Consider the following 25,877-nt stretch of genomic DNA (forward strand, 5'->3'; position numbering starts at 1 on the left):
ACCCCACCTCCACCTTGCTGCCGTCTGAGTCGAAGTGGAGCTCTGTGTCCGTTACTGATCCAACCACGGGCCCATCCATCTGGTCCGTCATGAGTCACTCTCATCTCATCAGTCCACAAAACCTTTGAAAAATCTGTCTTCAGATATTTCTTGGCCCATTCTTGACGTTTCAACTTATGTGTCTTGTTCAGAGGTGGTCGGGTTTCAGCCTTTCTTACCTTGGCCATGTCTCTGAGAACTGAACACCTCATACTCCTTGACATTCCAGGTAGGTTGCAGTTGTGGAATATGGCAGCACTGGAGGACAATGGGTTCCTGGTTGCTTCATGCTTGATTCTTCTCAAATCTTTGGCGGTTAATTTGCGTCTTTTCTTCTCGACACGTTTCTTGCGACCCTGTTGACTATTTGCAACAAAACGTTTGATGGTTCTGTGATCACGCCCCAATATCTTCAATATTTCAAGAGCGCTGCATCCCTCTGAAAGACTTTTTACAATTTTTGACTTTTCAGAGTCAGTTAAGTCTCTTTTTTGGCCCATTTTTCCTGAGGAGAAGAATCTGCCTAATAATTGTGCACACCTTGATATAGGGTGTTGATCTCCTTAGGCCACACCTTCCCTCGTTACACAAATACACATCACCTGATATGCATAAAATCCAATAAGCATTCAAGTTTATACAGCTTGGAGTTGAAAATTATGGATAAAATGATGATATGGTCAAAATAATCACTTGCCTAATAATTGTGCACACAGTGTAGTGTGTTAGGCGAATGAAATATATCAGAGCTGCTAAATAAATTAAAAGCACTTTTTTCAAAATAATCTATCAGGTGTCGCCATCGACTCCACTGTACTTAAGTGCAGTTTTCAGGTCCATCTTATGCTGCTTTACACTTCTCCTCTACTACATTTTGGGGTAAAATAGACTGCACTTCCTCCTCCACCACATTTATCCAACAGCTTTAGCTACTTTTAAGATGATTTAACACAATTAATAACAAGACAAGCTTTAAAATACAACACATTGGGGGCGCCATATACAGGGCTACAGTCCCGATGTGGAGGTCATGGGTTCGAATCCCGCTCATGACCCTTTCCCACACGTCCTCCACCTACTCTTCTCCCCCACTTTCCTGTCTCTCTCTCTCACCGACCTATCAAACAAAGGCCAAAAAAATAACTTTAAAAAAAAATAAAAAATACAACACATTGCGAAAACTTACACAAGTGTTCTGCAACCTTTTTGTGTAGTTGGCATCCTAGAAAGGTTCCTGGAGTTAATGTAGTCAAGCGGGATACGCAGAATTTGTTCAGTCAACAAAGGTTCCAGTCAACGCCAGATGTATGTAATCTGATTTATGTAAATATGTTTGTCGGTTGCTTGGTTGCGTAAATGAAGCAGATCTTTAAAGTTCCTCTTTGGTCGCTGATTCTAAAAACTCACATCTGTGTGTCAAAGTTTGTCCATTTTCTTCAGCTCGAGCACACCAGCTCACCTACAGCTCTGCTTAAACTCTATTCTACACGCTGCAGAGTTGTGCTATTGCAGTGAAATCAGCTGTTAGAACAAGAAACTGATTCTAAAGAGTGTGTAGTCGGCATCACATTTAACCAAAGTGGGATTTTTCTTTTCAGATATAAAACTGGAGCCACATTAACATGCTGCTGACACACTCATCCTTCAGTATTAATAATCTAATAATGTCAGATATGATAATATATCAGTCAGGGATCCTGCTAAAACTTAAGTTTTTCTGTGCAGGACTTTTATTTTGTAATACATTTTTTAGTGCTTTTACTTAAACAAATTAGTTCCACTGCTGATGATAACATGTTAAATCTTTTTAAACAGCTTTAAGCTCCGTCAAAGTTCCTAACTTTTATAGACAAAGCAATTTATTGAGAAAACAGTTGGTAGACTAATCAATAATAATCTTTAGCCCAACCAGCTCCTACCTTCTGCTTTAATACCCCCATCCAAGTGATAAAGCAGCAGGAGGAAGAACTATTACTACCGCACAGTAAAAATTCAAAGGTTAAAGTAGTCATTGTGCTGCCAAGAGGAGCCCAGGTTATGATATGTGATGGATTAACACAGGAGCAGAATTTTAGTGTTGCAGCTGCTCAGTGCAGAGATATAACTTCAGCTGTTTTATGTGCCGTCAGACAGCGTAACATTTTATTGTGATCATATATATTGTATGTAAAGTGTTCATCTATGTTGTCACATGTAACGGAGGAAACTGCACTCGCTTCAAACAGACCACCAGGGCTGCAGCTAATGTTTCTGTTGGTCCAGATAACACCAGCAGTTGACATAGTGAAAATTTTGTCTTATCAGATTGAAAACCCAGAGGTTCACTTTAATATCTGAGAAAACTAAGAGAACAAGCAACTAGTCTGTATTTGGGAAGCTCGACTCAGCAGGGAGCGGATTTATTGTTAAGGTTTCATAGCTGCTCACAAAAAACTACATAAAATAAAAAAAATATTACCTCCAGAAAGGCGGATGAGCTGCTTGACAGACAAGATATGATTGTATTTAAAGAGTATGACTGAGCTGCCCAGTGCTTCCCATCTAAACTGCTTGTTAAAATACGAGTGCAATACAAGTTTTTTCTATTGACACACAGTGTGTTTCAGATCCCACCACCTTACGCTGCTTTATGCTCCTTTATTTTCAAGAAAAAACTTAGGCAAGGATCAAAAAAATATTTTTTTCTGTGATGATTGAAATAGAACAACTTTTTACTGGTAGCACCTAGAATGATTCTGATTGCTCTGGCTAAAACTAGAGAGTGTTATCTTTACAACAAAGATCAAACTTTATATACACTCCATAAGGGTCAATAACAGCATTCATTTTAATGAATGTCATTGAGATGTCATTTTACAGGCGGTTGCATTACAATGACCTGTAATGATAAGGGGTTAAGTGAGATGCATCACTTGCATTCGTAACCGCTCCTAAACAGAGCAAAGACAGATAGAACACCTGAAATGTGTCAAAATCAGTCCTGTGTTGTATCAGAGGTGGGTAGCAGTGATTTGAAAACATCATTTTTGACATAAACCGCAACATTTTCCATCAAGTTGTTCTATGAGTGTGGCACATCTGGATGAGTCTTGTGGATGGATCTCGAAAACCGAACAACCTCAAATCTTCGAGGTTAAAATGTTTTAACTACTGAGATCAGTATGAAGTCGTATAAAAGGAAAATACTGAACAGCCACTGTGCATTTACTCGACTAAGTAAGTGTACTCAGTGACATTCCACAACCGATAGCACTCAAATCTCTCTCTTGGCACCACATGCTGACTGATATAAGCTGCTCGAATATTCACAACACCTCCAGCAGAGACTCCTCTTTAAAAAAAAATCTTTTCAACCAGTCTGTAAAGTTCCACTTTCCTTCACCATGACATTTCAAAGCCACATCAGACGACAGAAGTGAAACCGAGCAAAGCTCCTGCTGAGGCGGAGGAAGAGGTGTCGACTGTACACCGAACAGATAAGAAGGAAACGGAAGGGGGGGAAAAAGAAGTGGAGGTTTTCATGTGTAAAATCTTTATTTATGTGCACAGAACTGTTTGTCAGGGGTTCAGTGAAACACAAGCTGGGTGAGTGGTCCCTTCCCAACACCAATATGCACTGGAGAGGGCAACTTCGGTTTGACCCTTAACAGTGACGAGAGGCACCACTACATTTGCACAACATTTACACCAGAGAGATGCAACCCCCTCCCCTCCCTCCCCTCCCCTCCCCCTTTAAAACCCAATGTTAAATTTGAAGCCCCAGAAGAACAGGAACAAAATGTTTTAGAAGGAATTCTTCCACATTCATAAATCTGATGGATATCAATGAGCAAACTGGTGGGAGGGGAAAAAAAAAAAAAACTTCAACAGCTATTGTTTAAAAAAAAAAAAAAAAATCCAGCTTGACTATATTGTTCTACCAGGTTGTGACTGGAATGTACAACAGGACAAAAAAATAAATGTAAAAGCAGTGCATGAAACCGCACACGATTCATATTTGGCAACAAAAAAGAAGAAAACAAAAAAGAAGAAACGATGGAAATACTGATGCTACATACAGTTGTTTGAGTAGTAAGTACAAACTTCACATAAGAATGTTTGACCACGATTCGAAAACAATTTAAAAGTTAAGACTTTTCCTTCAACAAAAAAAATGTCTTTCTTTAACTGTGTACATGAGCTGCGAGAGTTTTTTCCTTTTTCTCTGTGTGTGTGTGTGTGTGTGTGTGTGTTTCAGGGCGAAGTGTGAAACAGGAGGCCTGATGAGGAAAAAATAAAGTTCATCTTGGAATGTAGGCTTGGACTCGTCGCGGGGGGACGACGCCGAGCTTAGTGAAGCCGAATCTTGAGAATTTGGCCGTGGCTGAACCCCGTCCAGTCGATTCTCTCCTAAACAGCGGATGGTCCTGGGAAGGGGGACCGTGTCTTACATGGCAACCTTGGCAACCTGCTCTTCCAGTCTGGCGATCCGACGGTCTTGAAGGATGACACGGTCCCTGAGTGACTTGAACTCTCGGAGTACCTCTTCCAGTTTGTCCTCAATTTTCTGCTCAAAAACGAAGAGAAAGTTAGTCTTTAAAAACGTCTTCCCAATCGGTCATTTGGTTGCTAAAGAGTTGTTGAACTGTGTCAAAAAGATTTAGCGAGAGCAACTGTTTATGTTGTTGCTCATCACAGCAAAGTTGGGGATTTGAAAGGCTATACGGCCCAGTAGCAGTGAACATTTTCCCTTGCTGCTCCACTTTGTGACCTAAATACCAAAGTATGTGCTGATCCATAACTCTGGTGAATTGTTCCAACCATAATAATTACTGTGAATCACAGAGTCCACATGTCAGCAAAAAAAAAGGCCCAAAGTTAAAAAGTGAACTCTGAAAACAGTCTTACAAAAGCAACAGTGACAACAGTAATAATAATAATGGTAGTAATAAATAATCGTTTCTCACTCTAACACTCACTACTGACGGCTGCGGAGACGCGTGCTTCTGGACAACCGAGATGTTTTCTGCTTTCGTGGCCGGCTTGCTCTCCAGCACGTTCGTCTTGACCACTTTCAGGTCCCGGTTCTTCGTGGAGACGTAGCCGTCTTTGAGCGAGATCAGGATGGGGCCTCCGTTCTTGCCGGCGAACCACTCCTCCGCCTCCAGGGCGGGGTCGGGGCCGGCTGTGTCGGGGTACAGGTCGTCCTGGAACAGATCCGACTGGGCGGGTGCAGAGGACAGGCGGTAAATGTCACGAGGGAAAGCAGACGGGGGTGAAAACGCTGAGGCGCAGATGCAGGAAAAGGACACAGAACAGGATGTTGACTACGTGATGTAAGCGGACTCACCTTACGTGGGACTGTCATGATGATCGGTTCACATTTCCTCTCATGTAATTTGTAAAACCTACAGAAACGATGAACGTGATTATTATCAGAGGCAACAGCATGGAGAGTCATACAAAGTGGCATTTAATACTTGTCCATGACTGAACTACATAAATATAATAGCAAGACAGAATTTGTTAAATCAGATTTGTTAAAAAAAAAAAAAAATCCACTCTGTGTAAAATTTGGAATCCTACTGAGCAATACTCTGCTTAATGTGACGTTGAATATCTGGAGATTATTCACAGCGATACTGTCGCCGGCTAAATGCGGTTTCAATGTGGCTTGTTTCCTCATCGTTGACACCGTTGTCATGGCAACAGTGGCTGCTGAAGAGACGTGTTGTGCGTCGTTCCTGCTGGTTCCTGCGCTCACCGCAGGACTTTGCCACCAGTCACTAAAAATCTCAGATACAAAACGTTTCCTGTTTTCTCCAGAACACGAGTTCTACAGTTAGCGAACATGTAAGAATATGTCCGAATCAGAAGGAAATATGGACGGGCTGTCCGAGCGAGTCGTGTCGGCCTCGGCTTCGCGCTGCTTCAGTCACAGGAGATGTGATGTTTATGGTGTGATCACACGTCGGAGGGGTCGCGCTGATGCAACCGACTGCAGGCAACAAGCGTCACTTCTTCCACCAGCCTGAATGTGTGTTAACTATCTTGACTGACTTGAACTTGAGCACATGTTGCTTAATGGTATGAGGTGAAAATGTATTATCTTATTAATTTTCACTCACTTCACTACTGTAACAGTACTTAGAACTGATTTAATTTATCTCAGGTGTTTTAACTGTGAGTTTTTCATCCCTGCCTTGATGTAATTTGTATGAATGACAATAACGTAGTCTGAAGTCTGAAAAAATGTTATTATTTTATCCCCACTTGTTCTGAACCTCTGACTTCGAAGAAAAATCAGACGTTGACCTATGAGGAACAAGTCTGAGAGGCCCTGCTGTAGCGGGTTCATGCTCTGGCCTTTTTTTGTGTCCTCAGGCCATTTTGATTGTTATAGGTGCTACAGTCGTCCTCAGATGTATCCATACCCTCCCATTAAAGAAGAAAAAAAACAGCAGCTGTCACTGAAATAAGTTGAAATTGACAAAAGTAATAATAAATAAAAATTTAGTGAAAATCTTGACATTGCTTTTGAATTGTGGTTCAACAGAAATATAAAAAAACAAAAAGCAAAAAAGCATGATGGGACCCGTAAGCTAATATTTTGTTGAACAACCCTTTGAGCCAATCGCTGCAATCACGTGTTTTCTGTAACTCTCAGTCAGACTTCTGCACCTGTTGATCATCAGCAAAGTGCTCCAATTTGTCTGGGATAGTTTAGTTTTTTAAAATTATTCTTTTCAAGCATAATTCAAAACCAATGTGTTATTTCACTAAATTATAAATTAGCAAATTTTTATTTATTATTACTTTTTACAGTTTCTAGTTATTTGAGTGACTATTGGGAATTGTATGAATACATTTGAGGACGACTGTATATAAATGAATAAATTCTAATATATATTTTCTAATTTACTGAGGTGAAACGTGTCATAATCAGCATTCCTTCCTTCCCATTCTCTCCCCATTCACTTTTCTTTTTCGTTTAAATTACTATAAAAACACCTTGATTACTGGTAAACTAAAATGATGTCTTGAGGGGAACCAATCAGTTCATGAGATCACTGACAGCTTAATCCCGTTTCTAGGTTCCAGCTTTTAAAATCAAAATGTTTTGTTGTCATATTTGTTTTCTAAGAAGCTGATCTGATCATTTATAAGTTTTGAGCAGCTCCTCAGATAAAACAACACATTTAAATATAGTATTTGGTTTATAATAATCTGATCATTTTGAGTTTCAGCTGCAGTGAGTCTATTTTGAAGCAACTTCTGAGCGTACAGAGACATGAAATCTCGGCAGAAATTTAGCTACAGAATAGAAAAAACGTTTGTAACCGCTGCAATACCTTGCGATTTCACATTTGTTGACATCCAGACCTCTTTTGGGCATGTACCCCATTCCCCTCTGGGGCTCCTTGGTGGAAAAGGTGTTGAGGTAGTGAACAAACGGTGCCTCATCAGTGATCTCAAAGTACCGAATGCTGCTGTCACCCTGAGGACACAGGCGCAGATAAACGTGAGCTCCTCGATCATATGTCGTGAAAAAGGAAACAAAACAGCATTTTTCACATATGAGGCTGCTTACCTTTCCACACAGGTAGACTATATTGGTGTCGGGGTCGTAGAAGGGCAGCAGAACTCCATTACTGGTGTCCATCTCTTGAACACATATCGGCTCATCCATGCTGTCCTGAAAACACAAAATAAATCCTAATTTGAAGTGCTGGCTCAGTGTAAAGGAACCAAACACTGCATAATTTAAAGAACAAAATGAAGAACAAATTATACTCTGCCATTAAATGAAAAATGTCTCTTGTTGATTCAATTTGAGAAAGAGAAGTCAGAGTGTGTGAAAGCAACACTGTGAATTTAACGCCCCCAACTGGAGCTGAGGTGTCACAGTCTTGGTTCACAGAAAGAAAACAAAAATTTGTCCTTGTGGGGAAAAAACAGGCCTGAAATCTTTAATTCAGACGGCACAGCACAAACTGATATTTGGATTTATATCATGACAGAATGTACAAAGTGTCCCCAAGTGTTTAACAGACACAAGTTTATAAATGTTTGGTTTATATCGGTGTGTTTTGGACTAAACGAGACCAACTTACAGCTTTCCATAGTCCTAGCTGACGCTCACTCATGCGGCTGAATCCGGTGGTGAAAATGTTTCCATCTGCTAAAAAGATCGCTCTCATTGGTCGAGCTCCCTCGTGAGCTTTGTCCTTCTCCTAAAAACAGAAACACACTTGTCAGGATCGATCAGCCACGACTGTGGGCGTCATTAGCGTCCTGCTTTGTGGCTATCGGAGCGATCGTGCCACCTGTGAAGCGCAGCAGCTCCAGACGCCTTCCACTTACCGCCACGATCTTTTTTTTACGGGGGTCGATGACGCGGACCTTCTTGTCCTTGCAGGCGGTGCAGAGCAGGCTGCCGTTGCGACTCCAGCTGACGCTAAAGATAACATCAGGGTGCATGTCCTCCAGATTGATCATGGCCTCTCCCGTGCCCACATTCCAGATGATGATCTGGTTGTCACACCCTAAAATGGACATGCACAGTCTGAATGCACACACACCTCTCTGGCCAAGGTTATTTCCAGCACTTTACATCACGCAAAGCAATGCAGCAGACGCCATCGGGACAATCGGGCAGATCTGGAGTTCGGCTGAGCGCAGTGGACAAACAGCAGATCGGTTACCACGGCATGATTTCAGTTTGAGTGTGTATCAGCGGTTTAAACGAAAGGTCACCTGCACTGAGGAGAACGTTGCGAGCAGTGGGATGCCAAGACACGATGCCGACCCTTTTGGAGTGGCCCTCTAACACGACCACAGGCTCTGACAGGGGGTTTTCCAGTCCATTCTCAGGTATCTGCCACACCTAGGATAGAGAAAGAAAATTCAGAGCAACAGAAAGAAAAGCAGTCAATAAAAACCATTTCCTACAGCACTAATAAGAACACAGATTTGAGAAAAACAGTAGATTAAGCCTTTGTGTTAATGCTGATGACATTCATGTTCAACAAAACTAAACACACACAACATTACTCTGTCAGCATCCACAAGTCAAGCCTAACTACAGCTCTGTTTCCATACAAGTGAATTTCAAGTGAACTTTTAAACCAGGCTACATTAGATGGTGGCAGTAAAGGCTACGTTACAGTAGAAGAAGCCAGAAACAAGAGCCAACACCATCCTCCTACCACCTGGGCCACTTCCTGTTCGAGCTACTGCCATTGGGCAGACGGTACAGGGCCATCAGAACCCGGACAAATAGACTGAAAAGCAGCTGCTTTCCAACTGCTGTCAGAGCCATAAATGCCTCTTCATCATAATAAGTGCAATATAACTACCACAACCTCTGTGCAACATACACTGTGTTCATGCTTATTATTTAATTTCATCTTTATATATAGAGTTTTTTTTAATATATATTTTTTATATTATGTTGTATATAGCTGTTTACAAAGTTTTTATATCTGTTTTGCACTGAAAGGCTGCACCTTACTTTTTGTTGTACTCGTTGCAATGACAAAAAAGTGAATCAGAATCTGAATTTTTTGGCCAAAAACCAAAAAACAGAAGAAAGAAACAAAACCAGTTATATCGGTCATCACTGACAGAAAAATGGAGAGTTCTTCAGGAATTTAGGTAAACTGGGAAACTATCTCTATTAAGTTTAGATGTCAGCAAGAGTTTACCATGTTTCATGTCGTCCAACGTCTCTAGATGTAAAAACAGCTGATTAGTCTTGTCGAGTTAATTGTTTGCTGCTTCAGAACTTATTAAAAAAGGTGTGACAACCTCCCATGAAGAGTCTAAATCCACTTTAGCCCAGTGTAACACAATTTCTGTGAAATTAGAGAAATTTGTCAAAAAAATACTTTATGGTACTGTTGTTATGTCCACCTTACATTTCCCAAATTCCCCACATCTTTTCAAATTTGTCAACAATTTTGTCAGGATTCTGATTCCTACGTAACTTTAGGTCAATGAATCCTTCAGATTTCTTTAAATCATGCTATTTGTATAGCATAGTATGCCTCTATTTTTAAGATAGAATATTTTGACATGTGAAGGCAACGTTTATGTGAAGTGATGAATGTGTGGTAGTGATACTGAGAACAGGTGTTTTCACTTTGGCTCGCAACTAATTGTTTAAATTATTTTCATTAGCAATCCATTCATTGATTCACTTTCTCAATCAGCACTTCAAACATCAGTTATTTTAATGCCTCTTTGATGCAGTTTCAGGAGAAACAGTCAGCCTTGACTAAATGTCTTTCTAATTAACGTTTTTAGTTTAATATCTTTTTTGAAAACCCCCCCTAGGGCTATGTTTGGTGACGAGGTTGTGAAACAAACAAAAAACAAAACAACCTTCTGGGAATTAATGATATGAGGTGTCTCTGTGTGTCTAAGTACTGACAGTGTCGCTCTGTAAATAAACCAGGAAAAACCCAACACGCATGTGATCCTTCAGAGATTTTCCGAGTGCTTACCATGACCGTGCAGTCTTCCGAGCCGCTAGCAATGACGAGGTCATTATGAGGACACCAGTCGATGTCCAACACGGGGCCCGTGTGACCACATACTGTCGGGTAGACCTTGTCTATACGGCCAGTCTGCAAGACAGGAAGAGGTGACAGAGTGTGAGGCAGAGCAATAAAGTCCAGTTGGCTGATATGAAAATGACAGACAAACAGGGTTAATTTGACTATCTTGCGTTCTGTAGAAGTTATATTCAGTCCTCTGTGTGACTATAAAACACTTTTTCACGCCTCTGTGGGCAATCCGACTTTAAATGTTAAAGAAATGAACGCATACACTTTTAAACAAATGCACGCAGACACTAACTCATGACATTTAATCCTGTAACACCAACAAAAAGAAGACCCAACATGTCGTGTGATATTTACCAAAGACTGAATTAATGTGTGGTTGTTGACCCTGAGAGAAGAGGCAGCGATCGGTTTCAAACGGCACCCAGATCAAAGCTGTAACAACCCCAGATCATTTTATAGGAACCGTTTTTATGTGCGGACACAGTCAAACACACTTTCACTGCAGTGACCTTATCCATTATGGATGTACATCTGTGATTTCCACCTAAACTATTCCAAAGTTACAGCAGAGCTCCTCCAGAGGCAGGACATTATGCAGCGAAGATAAACTAATTAACTCAGTGACCTGAAATAATGTCGGAGCACCCATCCCCTCTGTGGGTATCATGTGTGCAATGAAGCAGCTGGAACATGATACACACCGGATGCCTTAACTGTCGGGCAGATTTAAACATTGATTATCTATGGTTTTTACTACAGATATGAGCCTCGGGTCACAACACTGAAGAGCGGACCTACAGAATTGATTAACCGCATGTTCTGAACGCTATAACATGACGCGGTGTACAGTTACAACCCTTGTGCCTCTGTGTGGGTTCCTCAGGATCTAATTTTGATCCTCAACGGACGGTGTTACACATTTTCTAAATTCTTCTTTCTGATAAAAAAGTCACAATATTTGATGTCAGGATCAAAAATGTATGAAAGAATAAAAGTGCCTTCACAACAGCAAATACTGCAGCTCTGTAGGACGAAATTTCCAGCTAAATGCTAACATCCTGATGCTTTGAAGGTTTAATGTTTTGCATGATCATCATCACCTCAGTTTAGCAAGTAAGGGAGCTAATATTGGCTAATTAGCCTTAATAAAATTATATTTGTTTGGAAGCTACTTGGTCACAAACCAAAGTACCAAATAAAGTTTAATCTGATGACGATGCCAGATGAAAAGTCACGGCATTACCAAAACATTAGGACATACAGACAGGTGCCAAATTAAAGGAAATAAACTGAAGCCTTGAGTCCTACACTGAGGTGATCCGACGCCTCTTTTATGCTGTTTGGGGGCATTTTCCTGGCATCGCTTGAGTCCACTTGTCCCCTTAGAGGGAAGAGTCACTGTAAATCAATGCAAAGCTATTCTGAGTGATCACCTTTATCCTCGGATAAAACGTTTCTATCCTGATGGGAATAGCCTCTTCCAGGATATCACCGTGCCCCCACACATCGGGAGCTCACAAGGGGTCACCGAATAGTTCGATGAGTTTAACACAGATCACATGCTACGACCTTCACCAGATCTCAACCCGACTGAACACTTATGTGAGATTGTGGACTGATGACAGCACATTGTGGCCAACGAAGACACTTTATCTAGATTTTTTCCTTTAATTAGTCACCTGTCTGTATGCTCTGAGGACTATGAAAGTCTGGTAAAGGTTTGAAGGCAATCCATGGAATATTTTCTTGAGAGACCTTTGAGCTAAGTCTGTAGCATTGCTAAAAATTATTTACAGCGTGGCTTAATTTACAGGCTAAATTAAAAGGAAGTTAGCAACAGGAAAGATTGGCATGAGCAACATTAGCAGCTACTCAATAGAGGCTGACGAATCATCAGCCCGACTGATTATCAGATCTGATATTCAGCATTTTTCTGATTATTGGTTTCATTTATTTATTTTTAAACCAGTTCACGAATACATGTACTATTTTGGTGCTGATACTGTTGCCTCGATCTATAAACACAAGCCTCAAGCAACGTCTGGAAGCTCAATCCCATTGTTATTTGCCACCAGCTAGAGCCTATCAACACTGAAGGATAAATGCATTTCACTTTTAGTCTGCAAACATATACTGGTTCCAAATATGGGGTATTGTTGATTACCCCCTGACTACTAATGATCCGTATCAGCCCTGAAAAACCATCAGCTACAGTAATAATGGAATTTATACGGCAAATTAACACTTCTCTGGAATGTAAACACTCTAAATCTGCCAATTTCTGGGCACCAAGCAGAGGAATGTTTCATCTTGTCATGCTTGTGCTTCTTGTGAGGAGCAAACTATGAAATACAACAATGGCATTAATGTGTATTCATGCCGTGTAGCTTTTCTCATGTTTCCATGTTCCCATCTGTTCAAGGTTGCAGTAGTAGTTTGCTGCTTTGGCTGCCAAACTGGATACCCAGTTCGGAGGATTATGTAGCTTTTGGATGCGGATGTGAATTGTGTTTAAAGCTGGAAAATAGTTACTACGACACGGCTGGAGCTACACCTTGCATCTCAACCATACAGAGCAGAATGCATTAAAAACAACAGCCCATGGGGACACACAAGAGAAGAACACTGCTTTAAAATCACACTACTAAGACTTGTCAGCTAAACTGGCTGTGACATAACATCGCAGGTCAAAGAAGGACAGGCTATTTAGAGCTTCAGCATCTCTTAGTATTTAAATTACATTCTTTGGATATGTCTGAATCCAATCTCTGCTGTACTGAAGCAACGAAAGATCTTTTGCGCTTCTTGACGCAAACAAGAACCTAAACTCCTCACCTTTTGTAGAGGAAGGACGAGAAAGGCTCCTCCTCCGCTGGCCTCTATGATGATGGCAACAAACTTGGGGTTGACGGCACAGAAGGAGCTGTCCCATGTGACCCTGGACACGCGGATGTCATCGTAGCACTGGTCGTTCCTCACGGCTTGACCGAACACATGACGGAACTTGCTCTGTCGCACAACTCGCCGCAACATATCTGCAGAGAGGAACACGAGTACACCAAGTCAGACGGGTTGTGCGTTTGGTCGACAGATGTCCTAATTAAAGACATTTTGGTTAAAAAAAAAAAAAAGTGGCATCTTAGTAGATGGAAATCTGAAAATGAGCATCCCTCTAAGGCATGCCAAGAAAACCTTGAGGTAAGTTTGGGATGCTGCCAGAACAGTTTGCTTCATCTGAGATTATGTTGATGAACTGCGACTGAGTTTCTTGTACATGCAATGAAAGTCAGAAGTTCAGCTCTGCCTGCTGGCACATGTTTGAGGGAAACTGTACATGAGACACTTTTTTCTTTTCTCCAGCTGTGTTTTTTCGGTCCTGTTTGAGACCCAGAGAAGATGCATGAGTTCTGTGAAGGTTGTCAACCAGCCAAAGGTAGATTTTTAGTGAGTTTCCACCTTAATTAATGCACAGAATCAAAGAAATCAAACTTTCAGTGCTTGAACAGCCCAGTTTGGCAGTTGCTTTTGGTGGATACTTTAAATATTCAGTTCTTGAAGAGGTTTCATCTCATCTTCAGTTCAGAGGACTGTAAACGCCTCTTGAATGAACTCCTAGGATTACCACAATCTACACAGAAATATTCTACATATTTCTTTTTTCAATTATCAATTCAAGACCTAAACATAGACAGCACACTTTCTTTTAGAGTCTGTTAATTGCAGCGCAGGAACAAAGGTTCAGAACTGTGACCACTGATGTTATATTTTTAAACTGCTGCATCAGTTCCTGCGAGCGCACCACAGATGGCCCGCTGTTGCTCCAAGATTCTGGAAATGATCTCAATTGTTGATTCACTTCACATGATCACATTGTCGCCCAGCGTATCTTTAATCATGCATTTCCTGTTTCTTCTTCGGCGCTCGTTTCTGCTTTCAGCGTCAAGAGAGAAAGCATTCATTGAGTGCGGACAATAGTTCTCACAGCAGATTCCGCTTTTGGCATCTTCAAATGGTGAGATCTGTAGCCAAAATGTGATAAATCAAACACAATGGGAATTTTCCAGAATGTGCCTGGACGTAGAACTATCTACCGTGATTCCAAAAACTCTGTCTTTAATACCATTTTAGTAACATGCTTTGCTGTATAATTATCTGGAAAATATGGTGACTCAAGGCGATAATTAAGCTGCCAGTCTGAAGCAACATACAGAGCTGTTGCAAAGGCTGCAGGTCTGTCCTCACACCATACCACCTGCTATTCAGACTCGGATCTTGACAATGGAAAAAGCTGAATCAAGGCCATTTGGATCCGATATAAAAACTTGGATTTTTCCAAAATCTTCATTAGCAACACTGGAGCCTGTTTTTGCAAAGAACTGAGCTACACTGGCAGCAGCAGCAGTACATTACAAAGTGCCTTGAATTTAAAGCTTCTGACAGCTTTGTTGCTCAGACATTTATTTCGATATGACCTGTGTGACAGTATTTTAGGGAACTGAATGTCAGGCTTTGAAGTGATCAACACGCCTCGACTGTTCCTGTTCTCATAATGAATTTTAGGACGAGCAAAACACAATAATCTATTTGAATTCAGAAAAAAAAGACCGAAGCTCTAAAGCTCCTGCAAACTCATTACACACCCACACAGGTGTATTTAGTTATTTGGGCTGGTTAGACTTTAGCCTGTGTGCATATGTACAGATCGTGACTGACTGGAAGCAGTGTGACGTGGCGTGAAAACTTTTTTCTTTACAGAACATAATGCAGAAAAAGATCCTTTGTCGTTGTTGTTTACAATACTCTTAGCACCATCGGCAGCACATGTAGCAGAGCAGCTGAGCAGATGGCGGCATGGAGTGAGGCTTTACCTTCATGGTAAGTTATTAACTAGATCATGAAATGTATCACTGGGAATATATTCATAAAAACAATATCAGCCAATATACTGATGTATGAATTTCTTACTCTCTAAAACCCAGTATGAGTCAGGCTCGAGCATTTACTAACTCTCAGGTGTAAAACTGTGCAGTAACCATTAAATTAACGTAACAGCCAAAATCTATACGGCCCATATGAATGTAAAGACACATCTGATAACAGTTTCCTCATAAGGACATCTCTCTGCACAAACAGACGACATTTAAAAAAAATCTGAGTTCATCAGTATTCCACAACAACATGCTGTACATGTGGCCTTAAAAATCACTTCCATCTGTAGCTATTTTTATCATCAGACACGTGAGATATGAGAGAAACAAACATTTTCAAGGTGGCTTCTTATAAATCCAACACTAGCCCTGGATGCTCCCGAGACAATTCCCAGAGCTGTAAACACCGATCATGTTCCTGCAAGCCGCCTGGGCAGCACAGGGCTACAGTCTGACCAGAACAGCATGTTCCCTCCGTCAACATTAGTGCTTCATTCAAATAGCAGCTACCTTCACTCCACATATTCAGCTGACAGAGCTGAGCTGCTTTCAGGCCCTGCAGGCTTTGGTTGATGCCATTCATTACAAACGCTGCTCTCTGACCCAACATGGTTTCATCACCCACCAGGACACCACTGAGCATCACGATGGTGGCTTGAGTCATAGCAGTGCACTCAGTGCTCTGGCCTTGTCACAGCAGGTGCAGAGTAATGCTAAGACACTGAGGTCCAGGAGAGCAAGGTGAACGAGGATGTGATCTCTCATATCAGTAATCAGCAGCCCTGCAGGAGTCTGGCCTGTCTGTCTGTTATTTCACCGTCTGGGCAATTGTGAATAAATGGGTGTGCCACCAAGCATGCAACCGCTATCACTTCAGCTCAGCCTCGGCTTATTAAAAATAGCGGCTTGGTATATTTTTTGAATTGCAGGCTGAGTGTGCAGACAGGTCGGGTTCAATGGAGGCTCAAAGAGCTGCACTGTGCTAACGTTAAACAATGGTTGCTGGCTAACGTTAGCTGATGTGACCACAAAGCGGCGTGCCCCCCTCCTCCCCCGGTGAAAACAACTAGCTAGCTTCAAATTAAAAAATATAGAAAGGTAACAGAGGCTCAGTTGTGATTTTAAACCACCTCGCCAGTCATTTCAAACCTAGTCGCTGAGGGAAATGTTTAAACGCTAGTTAAAGATAACTTAGCTACGTTTGCTAGCGTTGCTGAAACAAGGGGGTGGAGATTTGTGTTTTGGTGAGCGACTCCCCAGATGTGAATACCCCCGAAAACACCACAAAGCCCAAGCTTAGTGGATGGTGACATTATTTTAAAAACATATACATATACTGTGTTGTAATTAAAACCAATCCTAATGTTGCAGCTGTGGAGCATGCTCCGCCGCACTGCCAGCTGTGCCGGGGCTGGTCCCGTCTCAACAGCGGCAGACAGGGAGACGTTTCGCGGCGAGCAAAGAAGGAGGCAACCGGAGGGGAGGGTTCGTCTTTAAAAAAAAAAAAAATTACACAAGTTGGACTCGTGTGTGTTATAGCCACACAAGGGGGGCTGCTCGCCGACATTAAGCACAAACTGAGCCGCCGTTACATCCTCTCTCGGTGTGTTTTGCCTCCTAACGGCTGACGGGTTAGCACGCATCATTTAAGCTAGCTGCTAACTATTAGCTGCGGTGGACCGCTGCCAGCTGACGCAAGTGCAGATATTTCCACCCAACGTTTTTTTTTTTTTTTTGGCTGCTCCCATTCTCAAACCCCATCCAAGCGAGCTTACATGGATGCTGCACAACCTCGATACGCAAAAAGAAAATACAATAAATAAATGCACGTTAAAAAAAAACAAACACTTTGACACTTTCTTACCTCCTAAATCTTTGCAAGATTTTCGTACGCACGGGGGTAATCAATCACAACACATGAATGTGGTAGTTTAGGCGCGCCCTTATCCTGCAGGACGTTGCTCTAGTATCCCTCGTCTCCACACACACAAAAAAAGAAGAAGAAAAGCTCAGCCGCAATGCTCTTATTCCCCCTCTTGACTGCAAATATGTGGCCGAAGGCAGTGTGGTTTTTTTAGTGGTATCTCAGGATGCCGGTGGACAAACAGAGCATCTCCTGTCCGCTCCTCACCTGCGGAAGACTAGCAATCGCCTATTCTCATCTCGTTATTAAATTCAATAGGATACGTTGACGACTGGCTACGGCACATGCGCAAAACCAAAAGTCAGATTTTATTACCCAAAGGCTCTGAATGGGGATTCGCAGGAGAAACTGGGCTTTTACTCCGCTGGATCCTTGCCGTGCGTTTTTTTTTTTTTTTTTTTGTTAGAAGTAGACGTCCTGAATCAGCGCATTTTTTGTTCAGGCTGTGCCTAAAATGTGGATTTAATAGCAAAGCAGCATCTTTTGTATGAGGGTCCCTCCCCTCCCCCTCTGTCCCATCCCATCCCACCCAGGCCTGTCCTGCCCAAACACAATAAAGAAAGCCCCCCCTCCCCTCCATAGACTGAGTCATCCAGACACTCAGTGTTTAGTATTTAGGAAAATCAGGTATTATTCATTCTCCCTTGTTGCATTTATAGTATTTACACTGCCACTTATATTTGCAGCCCTGCATCTACAAACTGGAGTTTATTGTGTTACACCTATTGCAATTTGATGCCTAAATCTGTAAAGATTTAAAAGGATCTTTTTTTTAAACACCAATTAATGCAATTTAGTAAAAACTACAGAAACCCAAATGAGATTCAATGATCATGATTCAGCGGCTATAAAATACGAGCTGTGTAAAACTATTAGCCTGCATGAAAATCTGAAATGTACACAGTGTCTATAAAAAGTATTCAGTCAGTTTTTTTTGTTTTTTTTTACCTTTTACTGCTTTTTCACATTCAATCATCGTGAATGTAATTTGGATTTTAGGACAAGAATGAACAAAAAAAAGAGTTTTTTGCATCAAAGTGAAACCAGATTTCTGTGAAGTAAGTAAATCAAAATCCTAAAATGTAGAACAAATGATGCTATAAGTATGCTTCCCTTCCAAATGGCTCACTGAAATAAACAGGTTCAGTCAGTTGGTCTTTGAATTCACACATTTAGTGAAATGGAGATCATCTGATTGTAGAATAAAGACACTTGTATCTGAAATGTCCAGTCAGAATCAATACTCCTGGCTGTAACTACACCATGAAACACCACTCCAAAGATCTCCGTCAGACGATTATTGAAAAGCATAAGTCAGGGGATGGATACAAGGATATTTCCAAGTCAGTGAGTATCCCTTGGAGTACAGTTAAATCCATCATTAAGAAATAGGAGACAGTGCATACAGCAACTGTTGATCTGTGAAAGCTTTATTGGAGGATGGCAAAGACAAGGTTACTGTTGAGAAAATCTCATTAGGTATCGACTACAGTTCTCCAGGAGGCAGATGAGAGAATCTGAAGTCAACTGGAGGAGGATTTTCTGGTCTGATGAGACCAAAATTTAACTTTTTGGCCATCCAATAAGACACCATGTTTGACAGACACGAACCACTGTCCATCATCACAAACACAGCATGAAGCATGGTGGTGGCAGCATCATGATGTGGGGATGCATCTTGGCAGTAGGCCCTGGAAAGCTTTTAAAGCCAATTCAGAGTCCAGACCTCAATCCAACTGATGTGGCAGAACTTGAAAAAGTCTGTTCGCTCATGATCCCTGTGCAACCTGACAAAGCTTGAATAGTTTTGCAAAGAGGAATGGGGTAAAATTGTGCCAATGTACGAGGTTGAATGAGACCGATCAGCACAGGCACAATACTGTAATCAATTATTGTACATTTTAGGATTTTAATTATTTACATTATTTTGTAGAAATTAGTTTTTGCTTTGACATGGAATAGTCTTTTTAAAAATATAAATAAATTAAAAAGTCAACTATGTTACGCATGATTTAATGTTAAAAAGCAAAAAAAAAGGGAAAATCTCTAAGGAGGTGAAAACACTAAAGTCACTGTTCAGAAAATTGTCAACAACCCCATTTACAGAAATCATAGGAGAATGTTAATGTAACATGTTGTTTAAATTGTAAATGAATTGATGGGAGTTATAGAGGACAGACAGATCGTTTATTTGCCTTTTTTTTTTTTTTTTTTAGCCTGCTGGTTCTATAAGGGCAGGCGATTTGGAACCAGTCCTGATATGCATCAGCAGAAAGAAGAGGAACCCATGGACAGTTTCCAAGGCTGCCACAGGGATTATATGGTAGACAAAGTCATTAATAATCACATTAACACCTCGGTGGGAATTAGAGTCCGCAGAGTAGAATTAGGCTCAAGAATGTAGATGCTGTTTATTACTTCACTTGGTTCAGAGGTGTAAGAAGGATTCAGATCCTTTACTTAAGTAAAAAGGACACGACATCAATGTACAAATTCTCCGATAAAAGTACAAGTCCTGCTGGAAAAATCCTACCTCAGTAGAGCAGCAGAATGTAGTAGAAGTATTAAGTAAGAGTACTGGTTTGGTCCCTCTTACTGATATGATATAATACGGATACAGAAGCATAATTGGAGCTAGTTTGAAGTGCTATATATGCAGTTTTATGTTCAGGGACAGCAGATAAATCTGATGGGTTGTGAGACAGTTAATAGGAGAGGAAAGACATAAAGACAGTTCTGATGCACAAATGTGTTTTCAGCTTTTAGAGTTGATCTCTAATCTTTAATTTTTGAGATTTGGACATTGAAATTAAACCATGTAGGAGCCGTTAACAACTATTAGACATGTGAAATGTGTTCCAGACTGTTTGTTTTTTAAGATATCAAAAGCCCAAAAAGTTGGAAACCCCTTGTTCAATATTAAGTATTTGTTGTATTTCAAAAGCTTGTTGTTTCATTAATTGTGTAAAATGGAAATAAATGTGAGACATTCCTGACAAATACTAAACTAAAGCTATGACTTTGTCGGCCATAAAACCAAAACAATCAGCAACTGAAACAATCGGCAGTGAATTTTTTTGTGGGTTTTGTCATAGCAAGTGACTCTTTTCCAATTACACATAGCTGATCATTATCAATATGAAAATATGGATAAGGCCAGCATAAAATGAATATTTTTGTATCTATTTTCATGACAACCACTCAGCTGCAGATTCAGAATGATGTAATCAGTCTTAATCAGTTAGTCTTGAAGTTTTGACTTTCACTTCTAACTTGAACATTAGTTTCATCACATTAGTTTCCAATAGGTTTCATACACCAGCAGATGATTGGTTTAACTTAAACTTAATCCTTACTGAACCAAAAGGGTTTTCACATGGCAGGGTGCAGTTGGAAAAGAATAAACTACCATAACACACACTTCTATTCTTGTGTATAATGGTGACAATATTTGGACAGAACTGGTGCATCCAAGCACTGACAGCCCAAAGTACCCACCTTTCTTGGGAGATGCTTGCACTTCTGCTGGTCTCTCTTTGGATTTCTTGGGGACATCAAAGGTGCTCTTCATCTGGGAAACTTTCACACTCGGACTCTGTTCTGCCACACGAACCTGAGCTTTGGCCGCTTCAGGTTTGGCTCGGCCCTGATGTCTCTGCATCTGGTTTGTTTCTCTGATAAGTTCTGACACGGGCTTGTAGGAACCCACCTCGCTGTCACTGCCTGCATCTCGTTGGCTTCTTTGATCCGTTATGTCTTTAAAGTTACGATGCTTGATGTGGCTGTCGTCGCCAACCGGAGCGCGTGTTCTCTCAGATCGGAGCTCGGGGTGGGTTTCTCTTTTCCCTGAACAAGCAGGTTTTGGTCTCTCAGTTTCATTGTCTGATGTGACCTCGGGTGTGTGTTGAGTCTCCGTATTTGGAGGCATTTTGGTAACAGGAGGAGGCGACCATTTACACCTGGATCGTCTCTCCTGGAAAACTCTTCTTTGTAACATGTCCAAGTTTTCCGCCTCTTCCTCTGGAGACAGTTTTTCCATGCGCACACAGTAGTCAAAGTCGATCATATCTCCGTATCGTTCATCCATGTACCCGAGTGAAAGATGGTCCCACATGCTGAGGTCGGCTGACTGTCGATGAATGCTAGCTGGTGTGGCGTAAGTGCCCCTTTCATCCCACAGCAAGCACATGTCCTGATTCTTTGGAGTGTTGCATGGAAGGCTTTGGTTAAAATGAAAAGTATGTCTCCTCTTGACCTTCTCCTCTGAACGCAGATGATCTTTGCCTCTTCTTTGCACATCAGTAGACATTAACTGCGCGGTTTTGAGCCGTATAAATGGGTTTTTAGGTTTCTTGGGGACAGGTGGAGGCGGACCTTTAACTTTGGGCTTTTCTTTCGGCATAGACTCACTATCTTTGGAATCGGATGGGGCAGACGTGGCGCCTGGCTCCGTGGCTGAATGGACCATGCTTGTGTCGGGTTGCGTTGCCGTTGTTGTGTCTTTCTTGGGCAACACATGAGTTAAAGGTGGAGGCGTGATGATGGCAGAGAAGCAAACAAGCTCGCTCTCCCGCTTTAAGCTCGCGACCTGTTTTCCATCACAGCCTGGCAGAGCAGGACAAGGGATCAAATCGCATTGTTCCAAGGAAAACGAGGGATTGTCTTGCGGTTGTGGCATTACAGAGTGAAGGGTCGCGGCCTTCGGAGGTTGGGAATTGAATGCCCGGCTGTCATCTTTCTTGGTAGATGAACACAGAGTGGCCGTGACTCCTTCTTTAGCCCTCTTAGAAACAACACCGGCAAACTTGCTCTGATGGGACTGATCGACTTGTTGCGCAAGAATCCCTGAACTCTGGCTTTCCTTATCCTGATTTTCAGATTCGTCTCGTGTTGACAGGTGCTGCTGCTTGCTGTGGTCATTCAAGGTTTGCTCCCTCTCTGCCTTTCCTCTGCCAGTTGTCTCACTGTGGGCAGCTCCGACTCGACTGCCTCCTTTTAGCTGACACCTGCTGCCTGTCACTTCAGCCAAATGTTGACCCATTTCCCTCTTAAAACAGGCGGTGGGTGAACTCCTCGCATGTGCGTCCACACTGTCCGTTGCGGCCGAAACAGTGTCGGACTTTCTTCTGCTCTTCTTCTCGCTACCCGATTCTTGAGGCGTATTCCTGGACGGCTCTTGAAGGTTGTCGTCATCGTAGACATCAGAAACATCTTCAGAAACTCTTCTTTTAATAGACGATTGAGGCTTCTCTGTTTTTATCCTGTCGCCAAACACAATGCTGTTTCCTCCATCAGATGACATCCAAGTTTCATCTCTTTCCAGCACCACAAAGTCTTCCTCACAAGTAGGGCTACCTCTGGTTTGAGTCACAGGACATAATTCACTGCGGTCAGCTTCGGATTTCTTCTGATGTTCTTGCTCCTCCATAGCTGTAGTCCCACTGCAGGCCACAGCCTTATTCTTAGAGCGCTGCTTATTGTTAAAAGTTTGCCTTGTCTCCCTCAAACTCCGGACAGTTTTTGACTCCTCTACACTTCTAGTGACACTCTCCCTGTCTCCACCCACCCGCTCTCTCCTGGTGTTCACAGGGTGCTCCTGCTGCCCCAGAGGCCTGATTGGCTGCCCAGTTTGGGGGTCTGTACGTGCAGAAGCGACTGTAAGCTCCCCAGTGGCCGGGCTGCCAACGCTGATCCCGCTAATCCCGCCAATGCTCTGAGGTCTCGCAAAGCTGCCATCGTCCTGATCTTTGGGCTTCTCATCTTGCTCTGCGGCCTCCGACTGCTGCGCGCCGTCGGTTTGCTCTGAGCCGCTGGAACATTCACGCGACTCTTCGTCTTTTTCCTCCAGCTTCTCCAGCTTCTGGCCCATGGCTGATGCTCTGTCTTGGCATTAGGAAAAGACAGACACAAATGTCAAGACACAGCAGGGGGGGGGGTTTATAAGCAAGTCACAATGACAGAATGACAATGACTTGCAGGCCCATCCCAGTGAGGTGAAATCACACGACAGGCATTGCTCTCTATCGCTGACTATCTTGAACCTATCTCTATTTTTGTCCATTCTTCTATACAGTTCACACTTGCCCTCCCGAGGCCCCTGTGTCTATCTCTCCCTATTCTGTCAGGAAGGAATGCCGTGGTGGCTATAATTAAAGCAGGTCTGACGGCTGCCAGTGAGTCAGGAGGCCAAAAAAGAAACAAGACAAGTTAGATAAGAGGTCAGATGGCAGGTGCCAAGGTCAGACGGGACAGTCGGAGCAAATGTGGAACGTTATCTTCTGACAATTACACCAACAATAAATCACTCAGAATCATTTTTCTCTTCCTTTGAAACCACATTAGCGAATTGCATCAGGGCCTTGTTTCGTATGATTTGTGGATTTAATAACCGGCTGTGGGCCAGCGTGTCCCTTTGCGGAGACGTCACACGCTGTCAATTAAAGCCGTGGAGACGAGGCGTGTTTGTGCCGTATGTGCCGCCCTTCAGACTATCTGAATGTTTATGATTGTTTTGGTGACGGGGGTCCACAGAAAGGTCAACCAGGATACACGATTCGCGTCACGAATGCTTCGGCTTCTCCACTCAATTGTTTGTCAGGAGTTTGATGAGAGCAGAGTTTGACCGCAGACATGATGGATGGCGTACGGGAGATTATTACAAAGGAAAACAGCTCAACAGGCGTTCGTGGCATGTGGCGTGTGCAGGGGTGTATTCTTAGCTTACAAACAAACAGTACCAGGAGTCTAAAGTAACTGAGTGTATTTATTTAATTAGTGTGTTTAAGAACATTTACTTTACTTGAATATTTACATTTTACTTTATGTTCCCACTCTGCTACATTTCCTTGACAATCTTAAGATGACAGTTTTACATAATGGATAATACAACAAGCTTTTAAAACACAACGTACTGTTGGTTTCCAGCTTTTTTTTGGCTTCTGGCATTCTACAAAAAGCAGTGTATTGTTGGGGTCACGTTTTAGATGTCGATGTGCTGTTAATGGCATTCAGATGATTCAATATCTCCCAAAAACTACGGATTGGAGAGAAGGTCAAAAACAAATTTCTTCTTTCTTCTCCCATTAACCATCTTAAAACCTCACAGATTTAGCTGTTGTCTCTTTAAAAACAGTAAAACTGGATATAAAATAGTTGAAACCAGCTCCACCTGCAGCAGCTACAACAGTAACACTGATACTTCAGTATTAGTAATATAATGACGTCATATATACAGCGCCCTCCATAATTATTGGCACCTCTGGTTAAGATGTGTTAAAAGCCTTAAAATAAATTCAATTTTTTTTGCAGAAGCATCCCCTCACACTGAAAATTGTAGAAAAATGTCACATTCAACTCAACTCAAATGAATTGTTGGCAAAAGGGAGCTGTACAAAGTATTAACTTTAGGGGTGCTGATAACTGTGGCACACATGATGTGATGTAAAAGAATTATTTTTTAAAGTGGGATTTTTTTTTCACACTAAATAAATGCACTTGAATTAAAGGTTGACTTTTCCTCTTTTTTTGTCATTGTGGTCCTATATTATTTAGAAAAAAACTGAATTTACTAGAAGCTAAAGAACACATCTTAACCAATAATTATGGAGGGTGCTGTAATAGTACATCAGCCCAAAGGACCAAATTAGTACTTTAAAACTTTAACTACACTTTGCTGCTAATACTTACATACTTTTACTTACGCAGGAATTTTTTATGCAGGACTTTTACTTGTAATGGAGTAGTTTTACATTGCGAGTTGGCACTATGAATAGTTCTTCCACCAGTAGTAAGTAAGTGGGAAATAAAAAGAAAGATGGAAAGTATTGTTGCAGTTGTTTTGTAGAAACACACACGTCATTTACTTAATCTGTATATCTCACAGATATAAAATGTCAAGCTGCTTTGTGAACTTTTTTCCTTCTAATTATTATTATTATTACTATTATTATTATTATTATTGTTATTGTTATTATTATTATAACTTTGTTGCTGTAAAGATCAATTATAAAGCAGAAATGACTGATTTCAACGAGTAACTCTTCATTTCTTTACAAACACGGAACGTTTGTGGCTTAGCTTTGAATTTTAATACAATTTAAATACAAAAATATCCTATATTAACATCTTAAATCAGCTGTAACACTTGAAAACACCACGTCTAAAATCAGCTTGGCCAAAAATAATGGACAGCGGTACAACAGACGGCTAATACAGGTGGAAAAAAAATCATATATTTACAGTTACCTAGTAATGTACTTAAATAGCCAATAAAAGCATTAATAATTGTTTGACATAGATGGCACTGTTGGGATTATGAGAGAACAACTGTATTCTTTTCCATGTAAAGGAGCTTTTGTGTTTGATGGACTGCAGCTCTGGTTTTATGGTTTCAGGCTGACAACAATCCACCGACTTGACTTGCAGCTTTACTGTATC

General features: G+C 41.5%; 1 protein-coding gene across 3 annotated transcripts; it reads right to left on the minus strand.

The window, feature by feature from the left end:
* Positions 1 to 3,548: 3,548 nt before the first annotated feature.
* LOC103373108 (coronin-1C-like) lies at positions 3,549 to 22,965 on the minus strand. Of its 3 annotated transcripts, none has more exons than XM_008302917.1 (11): positions 20,940 to 22,965; positions 13,425 to 13,624; positions 10,527 to 10,649; positions 8,776 to 8,905; positions 8,383 to 8,564; positions 8,133 to 8,252; positions 7,610 to 7,714; positions 7,371 to 7,516; positions 5,369 to 5,426; positions 4,998 to 5,240; positions 3,549 to 4,585 (listed from the first exon to the last, which is right to left on the minus strand). In XM_008302917.1, exons 1-11 carry the CDS (start codon positions 22,867 to 22,869, stop codon positions 4,466 to 4,468), a joined length of 3,357 nt encoding a protein of 1,118 aa, XP_008301139.1. In that variant the 5' UTR covers positions 22,870 to 22,965; the 3' UTR covers positions 3,549 to 4,465. The 3 variants fall into 3 exon arrangements, with proteins under 3 accessions (XP_008301139.1, XP_008301138.1, XP_008301140.1); XM_008302916.1 differs by having other exon boundaries at positions 4,986 to 5,240; XM_008302918.1 differs by lacking the exon at positions 20,940 to 22,965 and adding an exon at positions 17,382 to 17,679 and having other exon boundaries at positions 4,986 to 5,240.
* Positions 22,966 to 25,877: the final 2,912 nt, after the last annotated feature.

Source organism: Stegastes partitus, unplaced genomic scaffold (genome assembly GCF_000690725.1).
Source record: "Stegastes partitus isolate 25-593 unplaced genomic scaffold, Stegastes_partitus-1.0.2 Scaffold1907, whole genome shotgun sequence".
In the NCBI taxonomy this organism is placed as follows: Eukaryota; Metazoa; Chordata; class Actinopteri; family Pomacentridae; genus Stegastes; species Stegastes partitus.